Source organism: Asparagus officinalis, chromosome 4 (genome assembly GCF_001876935.1).
Source record: "Asparagus officinalis chromosome 4, Aspof.V1, whole genome shotgun sequence".
NCBI lineage: Eukaryota > Viridiplantae > Streptophyta > Magnoliopsida > Asparagales > Asparagaceae > Asparagus > Asparagus officinalis.
The window spans coordinates 129,276,245-129,288,161 of NC_033797.1; the positions used below are offsets into that span (position 1 = coordinate 129,276,245).

General features: G+C 39.1%; 1 protein-coding gene across 1 annotated transcript; it reads right to left on the reverse strand.

The window, feature by feature from the left end:
• Window positions 10,885-11,691, reverse strand: LOC109839290. The gene has a single exon (XM_020407720.1). The coding sequence runs from the start codon at window positions 11,689-11,691 to the stop codon at window positions 10,885-10,887; it is 807 nt and encodes a 268-aa protein (XP_020263309.1).

The window sequence follows — 11,917 nt, forward strand, 5'->3', positions numbered from 1 at the left end:
TATATATATATAACATAAAAAAGTATTCCTTGTGTGAGGTGTCACATCCTCCCTCCACTGCGATTCAAATGTAGGGAAACACATCACATGGGTATGAGTGGAATGCGGGCGATGTGAAGCACATCACTACCAGCGCAAAAATTTGTGCTTGGTACCAAGCGATACCCAATTTCTCGATATATATATACATATATATATATACTAATATATATATATATATATATAAAATATAATATATATATATAGTATATATATATATATATATAGATATATATATATATAGTAGATATGAGAAATATAGGGTATGCGTTGGAAGTAAGCACAAATTTTGTGTGTAGTGATTGTTCCACATCTGCGCATCCACTGCATTACCGCATGTGAATGTGGTCCCAGCATTTGGAAGTGAGTGGAGGGAGATGTGACACGCACTAAACCACAACGCACAATTTTTTGTGGCTTGGTACGACAGCATACCCATATATCCTCATATGAGAAATATGGGTAAGCTTGGTACCAAGCACAAATTTTGTGCTTGGTAGTGAAGTGTCACATCCGCCATCCCGTGCATTACCCATGGAAAGTGGTCCACATAATATATTAGAAATACTGGTATGCTGTGGTAGCCAGCACAAAATTTTGTGCTTGGTCAGTGATGTGTGAACATCCGCGGCATCCGCATCATTACCCTGTGAATGGTCCGCAGTTGCCCCATATTTGAATGGATTGGAGGAGGATGTGACACCTCAACTACAAGCACAATTTTTTGTGCTTGTACCAAGCATTACCCATATTCCTCTACTAATATATATACAGTATATATATAGTTATATATATATATATATATTATATATATATATATAATATATATAAGTATATTATATATAATCATATATATTATGGTATTAGTATCATATATTACACATAATAAGGAGAGAGTATACTTATACATTTTATATAATATATAGAGAGTATATACATAAAATACAGAAAGAGTATCAGGGACTGATATATGTACTGTGTATATAACTTATCATAAGAGAGTATAACATTTATACTATATGTATAGCTTATATCATATATTATACATACGATATAAGAGAGAGTATACTTAATATACTAAGAGCAGAAGTATAGATATACAATAGTATATATTATATAGTATAATATATATATTAGTTTATGTATACTCCTATCTTATGTATACTAATTATATATAAGTATACCCTCTATTAATATAAGTATTATATATTGTATCTATAGCTTCTTAAATAGTGTATAAGTATTAGATAAGTTATATCAGTGTAAGTCCTCTCTTATATAAGTATAGTATAAAGTATACTCTCTCTTATATATGTATACATAATGTATAATAATATAATATCATATAAAATATATAATAATATATATATAGATAATATCTATTATATATATATTATCATATATCTATATATACATATAGCATATATATATTATATATATCATAATTAACATATAAGAAAAGATAAAAAAGACTAGTTGACGGGTCGGGTCGCGAGCTGGGCACGGGCGCCGACACCGGCGCCCAGGGCCCGGACCTCTCGGTCTGGCCCCGGGTTTCCCAAGCCCGGGTTTCCAGGCCAAGCCCGGGCTGGACCGGATTCCGGCCTGACCAGGCCTAGGCCGGGCTCCGAGCCGAGCCCTGACCGCGGGCTTTTTGGACACCACTAGTCATAAACTACATATCGAGTTGATGAATTATAATCAAACTATGTACATAAAAACCAAATATTCTTTTTGAGCTCCGACATGTTCTCTAGGACAAGACAGATACTGGAAAAGATTGCTCGATGGAAGTGACAGTGACCCAAAATTTTGAAAAATGATCTGAAACTATAAACGAAGAATAATTACGTACATTCATTAATAAAAGAACATCCAGAGTTGAGTGTTTGACCATTCTAATATTGTCTAGATTCAAATGAATTAGAAATGAATGACTCCCCTCGTGTATTACCGACGAAGGATGAAGCTAATATAATCTTCAAACTAACATAATGATATGAATTAACAGAACTAACCGTCGGCAGGTTTGTAACCGTCGGCAGGTTTGTAACTTCAAGCACCGACGAATTCTTCATGATATATTTGTTGGGCTTGGAAAGACCCATGAAGGATGATAATTATAGAGGGATTTGAAAGAAATTGAGGTATTATTCATTCTATTAAGATGTTTAAATACAAGAAAAAGTAGAAAATTTCTGATAACCTAACTACCTAAGCGATGTGGGACTAAAATAAAGGATAATAGGATAATCTAACTATATTACTTAACACCCCGGACAAACTCACGTTAGGTAGAAAACTAAGAATTTGGATAAGATGAGCCAACTTTGCATTGATGGTTGTTGGCATGTCTTGGCGAAAGAGAGTTGAATTGGAGCATATTGGTTACTAGAAATGCAAGCAGTAAGGTCGTGATGCAGTCTGGTCTGGCTTAGCGAAAGAGAGTTGAATTGGAGCATATTGGTTAATTACTAGAAATGCAGGCAATAAGGTCGTGATGCAATATGGTCTGGCGGTGTCGCTGCCATGGGTGCTAACTGTAATTGGAGCATAGGAGGTTGATGCAACATTTCATCAAACGGTTTGTGGGCAATAGCTGTTTGGGCCATGTTGGGCTGTGGGTGCAGCGGTGACACACGACAAAGGGTTGTTGCTGTCGGTTGTGTTCTTGTAGGCAGCGGTGTGGGTAGACGAAGAGAGGGGTTTGCATAGGGGAATTATATCGAACAATTGATGAGAAATAGAGACAGTGTGGGGGTTTCAATTAGTAGCCATCGATGGTGTTGCTATTGTAGGTCGTCGGGGTGGTTGAGAAGAAGCGGGTAAGCAGTGAGAACAATGGAGCTTTGGCTTTCAAAGGGGAGAATCGACTAGGGTTGAGCGGAGAGTGCCGGGAGAGAGTTGATGTAGCCAATGTCAAAGCTGATGTCAAAGTCGCCGAGGGGAAGCGCATAGTGCGGCGAAACCCCCTTGGCAGCCCTAACATCAAGGAGGAAGAAAGTGGTCTCTCTAGAAAGAGATAAGGACTTTGATGTCATGTTAAGAATAAAGGGATTTGAGAGAAATTGATGTATTATTCATTCTAGTAAGGTGTTGAAATACAAGAGAAAGTAGAGAAGTTCTAATTATCTAAGTGATGTGTGATTAAAATAAAGGGGAATAGATAATCTAACTATATTACTTAACAAAGGAAATGAGCCAGACTAATTTATTTTGGACCCAACTGACTCAAAAGGATTAATTCTAATGATGTGCGACTAAATCATATTTACTCAAAAGGATTATTTTGGACCCAACCGTCTCCAATCATATTTAATCATCTACACATCTTATTCTCTATATGATGTGCGACTAAATCTCATTTCATGCCTTTACCTAGTCAAACCCTACTTAACCAAATGGATATGTTACGCTCTCTACAAATCTTCATGGTTCAGATGCAAATGAGTCCAATAGAGCCCAGAATAGATAGTTTACTCAAGATCATAGTCGATGATTAATGGAGACGGTTTCTCATCACCTAGCCAATGAACATTAACGCTCAAGGCATATGTGACCGCAGTGTGCACCCAAAAGAGCCATAATCCATTAACTAAGTTTTACTAGAGCCTAATATAATGGAACATTAGTTCACTTGACCTTGAGTTCTAATCCTTATAGTAGAACCTCCAAGCAAACAAACAATTCAACAAGGATCCATGGAACTACGACTATGATACTAATTTGTTAGGGTTGAAATGATCCATAAATTAAAAGAGATCAATTAGGCTAGTATAATTAGATTCAACTGACTCAAAATGATTAATCCTATTAGATCATGAGTCCAAATATATTTAACTATCTACTCATCTTACTTACTCTCTATCTGATGTCGGACTAATCCTATATCATGCTTTCTAAACTAACCGCACTCAATCTGAATGGATTTGAGAGTACATATGCAAATATCTCATATTCTATTAATAAAAATTTATGGAAAAATTACTTCTAGGCCCCAAATTTGAACTTTCAATGTGCCACAACCCCTCCTATTTTTTTAATGTGCTTTAGCCCCTTTTTTTTGAAAAAAAATGTGCCCAAGGCCCCTCCATCATGATTCCAACTCATGCCAGCAGTTTATTAGACATGCCAGCTCATGATTAGACATGTCAGCTGGCTTAAATCCTAAATTTACCCTTCTTTTTCTCATGTCAGCGGATGTTAACTCTTACAGCTAACATGTTAACTATTACAGCTAACATGTTAACTCTTACAGCTAACATGTTAACTCTTACAGATAACATGTTAACTCTTACATGTAACATGTTAACTCTTACAGGTAACATGTTAACTCTTACAAATAACATGTTAACTCTTACAGCTAACATGTTAACTCTTACTAATGTGCCCACGGGAAGTTCCTCGGGACGGCGTAGGAGGCGGAACAGGGGAGGGGACAGAGGGGGACCAGAGGAGGAGGAGGGAGGTGTAGGGGGGGTGCAGCGAGGGAGGCGCATGGGCGACGTGGGGGAGGGAGCATCGTTGTAGAGGGTTTGAGGGACGACATGGGAGGAGGCGGGGTGAGGAGAGGACGCGGGGAGGGAGGTGGGGGAGGGGAGGGAGTCGGCATAGGGGAGGGAGGCGGCGTGGTGGGAGGGGAGGCTGGCATGGGGTGGGAGGTAGGGAAGGAGGGAGGCAGCATGGGTAGGGGAAGGTGGGCGTGGGCGAGGGAGGCGGAGGCGGTTGGAGGGAGGCGGTGCGGGGCAAAGGAGGAGGAGGGAGGTGAAGGGAGGGCAAAATCGAGATTTTGGACTGGAGGGACCTGGACGTAATTTTTTAAAAAAGGAGGGGCTACAACACATTAGGAAAAGTAAGGGGGGCTGCAGCACAATAGAAATTGAGTTTTGGGGCCTTGAAGCAATTTTCCCAAAATTTAATAAAACAGGTAAATTATAAAATATAACCATGACAAAAGTAAGGGCAACTAAATTCATGGGTCAATGCAGAAGTAACGTAATAAAAACTCAAAAAGATCTACTGAACAAAGGACGGTCAAGATCAAGTATCCAGATGAACTCCAATTCGCACAAAAATAAGACTAGTCCTTCATCTCAAAATCGATTACTTCCCCCGACCCCAATAATATCACGGATATTAGCCACACTAATGTTTAAAGGTTGTTAGTCACAACAAAATCTAACCACAGATTACATAATAGAACAAAATACAAAGAAGAAATTATTGAGACACAAAATTTAACGAGATTCAATAATCATGATTACATATGTCTTTAGGATCCAACAAGATCAAAATTCCACTATTCATCAATAAAAGACTTCAATCTCTCAAATCCTAACCAAAACTTCGTGTCGTCCATATTTTTCTTTCTTCTAAATGCAATTATAATAAACACCTGAAGATACATTGTATAGCATAGGATGTTGCAGAAAAGTGCAAAAACCAAGATTACAAAGTAAGAACCAAACAAAGATAGAAAAAAAGGAATCGGATCCTCTCCAATTAAGTAGTAATTGGAGAGGATCCAACTATCATAATCCTTGTCCTCTATTTCAAGTTCAAGGATCGTAATCATATCACATAGTATTACCATTATCACAGATAGCGGTTTTTCACAATAGTGATTTTGAAGACAATAATAATTTCAATGTAGTGTAGGAAATCATGTGTGGTATGATTTTGATACGTGCAGGACAGGGATAGTAGGAAGAGTGATGTTAGTGGATAGTTGTAGAGAGAGAAGTGGTGTTAGTGGGTAGTTGTAGAGAGAGGAGTGGTGTAGTGGGTAGTTGTAGAGATGAGTGATGTTAGTGGATAGAGATAATTAGTGTAGTTATATATAGTTGTTGTAATGAAGATGTTGGTATGAATGAGAATTATTGTTTGCTTAATTATCCTCTAGTTCTTCTCCTTATCTTCCTCTGTTCTTATCTCTGTTCCTATTCTTCTTCCTCTATCTAAACCAACCACATCATTGGTATCAGAGCCAGTTCCGACCATGGACACTCACGGCAAAAAAAATACAGAATTCCGTAACGATGTCTACAAAATCTTAGCACGACACGAGACTAGTCTTGATCAGGTGAATGCAACCTTAAAGGAAGTGTTAACCGAGCTTCAAGCTCTTCGAGCCTCCCATAGTCAAAACACTAGCCCACGTGCTGAATCCTCACACCCACATACTTCTCGTTCTAACACTTCAACTCACTCCTCCACCAAGATGACACCCTTTGAATCTATTTATGGCATTCCGCCTCCACGTCCAGTGGCTTATAAACTGGCTTTGCCTCCTGGTTCCCAAGTTCATGATGTGTTTCGTGTCCGTTTATTTAAGAAGCATTTGGGACCAATCACTCCAACATCCACCCAACTTCCCCCTGTCTCAGAGACTTCGACCATTCTTCCACAACCTGAAGCTATTTTAAATCGACGTGTGATACGCAAAGGTAAATACCACCCAAAATCTGAAATCTTAGTGAAGTGGGTCGGTGCACCAGCAGAAGATGCTACCTGGGAGAATGAATGGCATTTCCACAAGCTAGTTATCCTGATTTTATCCTTGCGGACAAGGATCCTTAAGGGGGGGCGAATGATACGTGCAGGACAGGGATAGTGGGAAGAGTGATGTTAGTGGATAGTTGTAGAGAGAGAAGTGGTGTTAGTTGGTAGTTGTAGAGAGAGGAGTGGTGTAGTGGGTAGTTGTAGAGATGAGTGATGTTAGTGGATAGAGATAATTAGTGTGGTTATATATAGTTGTTGTAATGAAGATGTTGGTATGAATGAGAATTATTGTTTGTTTATCCTCTAGTTCTTCTCCTTATCTTCCTCTGTTCTTATCTCTGTTCCTATTCTTCTTCCTCTATCTAAACCAACCACATCAGATTTCAACCATTGAAATTGGAAATAAAGGTGAGGATTGGGTAATTGGACCCTCTCCATTTACCATCTAATTGGAGATGATCTGAATCCTAGAAAAAATAGACGTTAATAAACATAAGGATTTTACGTAATTCAAAGTAAGTCCTACATCCGCAGGTAACAATAGATAAATTCTATCAAGTAAAAATGCAAATTACGCAAATGAGATCAATCTCTCTCTCTCTCTCTCTCTCTCTCTCTCTCTCTCTCTCTCTCTCTCTCTCTCTCTCTCTCTCATTTATAAACGGATCCCTCTCTTTCATATCCATTTCTCTCTTTTCTATATTCTAATCTAATGGAAAAATCCTAATTTATAGAGCTTTCCCATGTCAAAGTTATCTAATAAATACCAACCCAAATTCTAACTGTGAATAGGGATTTTAATCTGGAAACACCGCTCAGGGTTTGACCTGGCATAATGATTGAACTTGGTTCGACAAAATATGAAAAGTCGGTTTTTGCTTGATGCTACAGAGGGCTCTATAGAGCCCTGTTGAATTCGATCATGCATGTTCTTCCAAGCATGACAAAAATGCAGTGTTGTAGGGTTATGTTGTTTGCAAATTTTGTTTTTGTGAGAGTGATCTTCTAGGTCCTGTAGAACTCTCTCGATCGGGCATGTTGATGGAGGTGTTTGATGAGAGCAAATTATATTCACTATATTGTTATTGTACAATGGGATTACACGTATATATATATACATCAACCAGCTAAAAAGGAAAGAAATGAAAAAGGAAGAAAATCAATGGGCAATCAATGGGGAATCAATGGGCAATCCCAAATATATTCCCCCCCCCCTCAAACTCAAGATGGGTTAGTAGAGGCCAGCTTGAGTTTGTTAAGTAAATGATAGAACCGGCCAGGAAGATGAGCTTTAGTGAAAATATCTGCAGGCTGATCTATTGAAGATATAGGAAGAAGTTGTAAGGTGCCATGCTGAAGATGTTGACGAACAAAATGACAATCATTCTCAATGTGTTTGGTGCGTTCGTGGAAAACATCATTATGAGCAATTTGAATTGCACTTCGATTGTCACAATGGAGAACGGTAGCAGAGGATTGTGGAACTCCCATATCCTCAAGTAACCAACAGAGCCAAAGTAATTCAGAAGTAGTATCAGCTAGGGCCCGATATTCAGATTCAGTACTTGATCGAGATGTGACAGTTTGCTTTTTACTTCTCCATGAAATGAGCGAGTCACCCAAGAAGAAGCAGTAACCAGTTGTGGAGCGACGATCAGTAGGATCACCAGCCCAATCAGCATCAGAATAGCCAGTTAAAATTAAGGACGAATGAGCAGAAAAATGAAGTCCATGAAGAAGAGTGCCTTTGACATATCTTAGAATACGAAGAACAGCAGTATAATGAATAGTCCGAGGAGCAGCCATGAATTGACTGACAACATGCACGGCATAGGCGATATCTGGACGAGTCACGGTCAGATAAACAAGACTACCAACAAGTTGTCTATATAAAGTAGGATCAGGAAGAGGTGTGCCATCAAATGGAGTTAGCTTAACATTGGTATCCAATGGTGTTGAGGCAGTATTTGAATCAGTGAGAGCAGATCTGGAAAGCAAATCAGAAGCATATTTGGCTTGAGACAAATAGTAGCCATCTGAACAAGAAGAGACTTCAAGCCCGAGAAAATAACTGAGTGGCCCCAAATTTTTCATCTCAAATTGTTGACTGAGGTAGTTTTTTAAGTCAGAGATGGTCACAGAATCATCACCTGTAATGATCATATCATCCACATAAAGTAACAACAGAACAATACCCTTCTCAGTACGACGGATAAATAAGGCTGAATCATGAGGGCTAGAAGCAAAACCAAAACGTGCAATAGTGGAACTGAATTTTGCAAACCATGCTCTCGGAGCTTGCTTAAGACCATATAAAGCTCTCCGAAGAAGACAAACTTTTTGTGGAGGATGAGAATAACCAGGAGGAGGATACATGTAAACTTCCTCATCCAAATCGCCGTTGAGACAAGCATTTTTAACATCCATCTGAAGAAGGGGCCAATGTTTTATTGCAGCAACAGCTAAAAGACTACGAACAGAGGTTAAACGAGCAACAGGAGCAAATGTTTCTTCATAATCAATGCCATATTCCTGAGTATAGCCTTTAGCAACTAAACGAGCTTTATAACGCTCGACAGAACCATTAGAACGAGTTTTAATCTTGTAAACCCACTTACATCCGATAGGAGTTTTGCCTGAAGGAAGATCCACTAAATCCCAAGTATGTGTTTTCTCTAAGGCATGAAGTTCCTCAGACATTGCTTGCTGCCAGAGAGGATCAGTACTAGCCTCACGGTAAGAATGTGGTTCTTGTAAAGAAACAATAGCAGAAAAGCAATGATAATCTTGAAGATGACGAGGAGATTCTCTTATCCGATTAGAGCGACGAAGAGGAGGTTCAGGATCATCAGTGGAGACAGATGCTGTAGATGTGGGTGCAGAGGTGGAAGGAGAATTATCAAGCTCAACTAAAGATTCTGTATCAGAGGAAGGGAATAACTCAATTGAAGGGTCAGTGAAGAACGGTTGAGAGGCGGAAAAAGAACTATGAAATTTAGACATAGTGGAGAACATGGTATGCTCCCAAAAAATGACATGACGAGAAATTCGTAACCGACCAGAAATAGGATCCCAACAACGATATCCTTTATGTTCTTGTCCATATCCAAGAAAACAACAAAGACGAGCCCGCGGTTCAAGTTTAGTATGTTCATGGGGGTTAAGAAGAACAAAACAAGCACAACCAAAAACTCTAAGATTTGAGTAATCAGGTGTTTTACCATATAATCGTTCAAAAGGAGACAGATTCTGAAGGACCGGAGTAGGAAGACGATTAATGGTGTAAACAGAGGTAAGTGCAGCCTCACCCCAAAATTTTTCAGGACAGGATGCTGAAAGAAGTTGAGCACGAACAGAATCTAAAATATGACGATGTTTACGTTCTGCACGACCATTTTGTTGGGAGGTATAAGGACATGATCTCTGAACAATAGTTCCCTGCTGTTTGAGAAACTGAAGAAGAATAGAATCTTGATATTCCATGGCATTATCAGTACGAAAAATTTTGATACAGCAAGAAAATTGAGTTGTAATCATGGTAGCAAAATCAATATAAATTTGAGATAATTCAGATCTATGCTTAAGAAAATATATCCATGTAAATCGAGAATAGTCATCAATGAATAAAACAAAGTATTTATAACCATTCACAGTAGGAGTAGGAGCAGGACCCCAAATATCAGAATGAATCAAGCCAAAAGGAGTATCACATTTAGAGTTATTATGACTAAAAGATAAGGCAGGCTGTTTTGCGAGTTGACAATGTAAACAATCAAAAGACTCAAATTTGGAAAGACCTAAAGTTCCACTAGAAACTAAAGAACGAAGTTTACTAGCGGATGCATGACCAAGACGAAGATGCCACTGGTATATTAACGGAATGGTGGTGGAAGCAGAAATCGATCTGGGAGCAGAAACTTTAAGAGATGTGAGCTCAAATAATCGTCTCACCTTGCGCCCCGTGCCAATTATCTGTCCCGTCTGAAGATCCTGAACCTGACAACCATGGGGAGAGAAAAGAACAGTTAGACCAAGATCACATAATTGACCAACCGAGGCTAAGTTTAGGGATAATTTTGGAACACAATAAGTATCAGGAAGGTTTAAATTAGAGGTAGCAGCTGTTCCAATATGGGTAATAGACATACAATTACCATCAGCAGTTTGAATGGGTGGAAGAAATTTACTAGGAGTTTTATTAGATAAGAGAGAAATTTGAGAAGTCATATGATTGCAACAAGCAGAGTCAAGAAGCCAATAAAACTCCTAGTAAATTTCTTCCACCCATTCAAACTGCTGATGGTAATTGTATGTCTATTACCCATATTGGAACAGCTGCTACCTCTAAGATTTTGTTGAAGTGCCTTGAGGACGAGGTGGACGGGTTGGACAATTTTCCAAAATATGACCATGTTTGTTACAGTATCTGCACTCAATAGTAGGGCAATTTGCAAATGTATGTCCTGTATTTCTACAATTCTTGCACAAGGATGAGCCAGATGTAGAGCGTGGCCGAGTGATAGCAAGAGCAACTTCCGGTGAGGGAGATTTGATCAAACCAAGACGTGTTTCCTCAAATAAGATTTCTTTAACAGCAGCATCCAAAGAGGGTAAAGGATCACGATGCAACAGAGCAGCACGAACAGATTCATATTCAGGACGTAGAGCCATGAGAACCTGAATAAGGCGAAGATGATCATCACTGATATTAGCTTGTGCTAATTGATTCCATATAGGCTGAATGACAGCAAGGAAGTCATTAACAGATTGTCCGGAGTCTTGTTTAAGACTGGCAAGAGTTGTGAGCAGTTGATAATAGTGTGCAAGACCTGTAGTTTTGTACCGATTGGACAAGAAATCCCAAATTTCTTTTGCAGTATCAAAATCAGCAAACTGGATATGAATGGCTGAAATAGAGGTGTTACAGAACCAGGTAATTATCTGATGATTTTTGCTATCCCAATCTTCAAGACGTTCTGCATACTTGGTATTGTTTTCATCAACATCTCGGACTGGTTCAATAACATCGCGAGTAATAATGCGCCAAAGCTTGCGTCCAATTAAGAAACTTTTCATTCGTTGAGACCATAGAGTATAATTAGAGCCATCCAAAATAACAGCAATAGGACGAAATATTTCAGATTTCTCCATATCAACAAACCCAAAAGAAGAACCCAACATAAGACCACCAAACCCACAAAAGTCACACTTTTATGTGTGACAGCTAAGAAGAAGAGCAGATCTGGAACCACGGACTTGAGCGACGGGAAGCACGGAGAAAGGCAACCGGCGACCGGCGACGGGAAGCACGGATCTGGAACCACGGATCTGGAACCACGAGAGGAGTTCGCTGGCGACCGGCGAAGCTCTCGGTTCT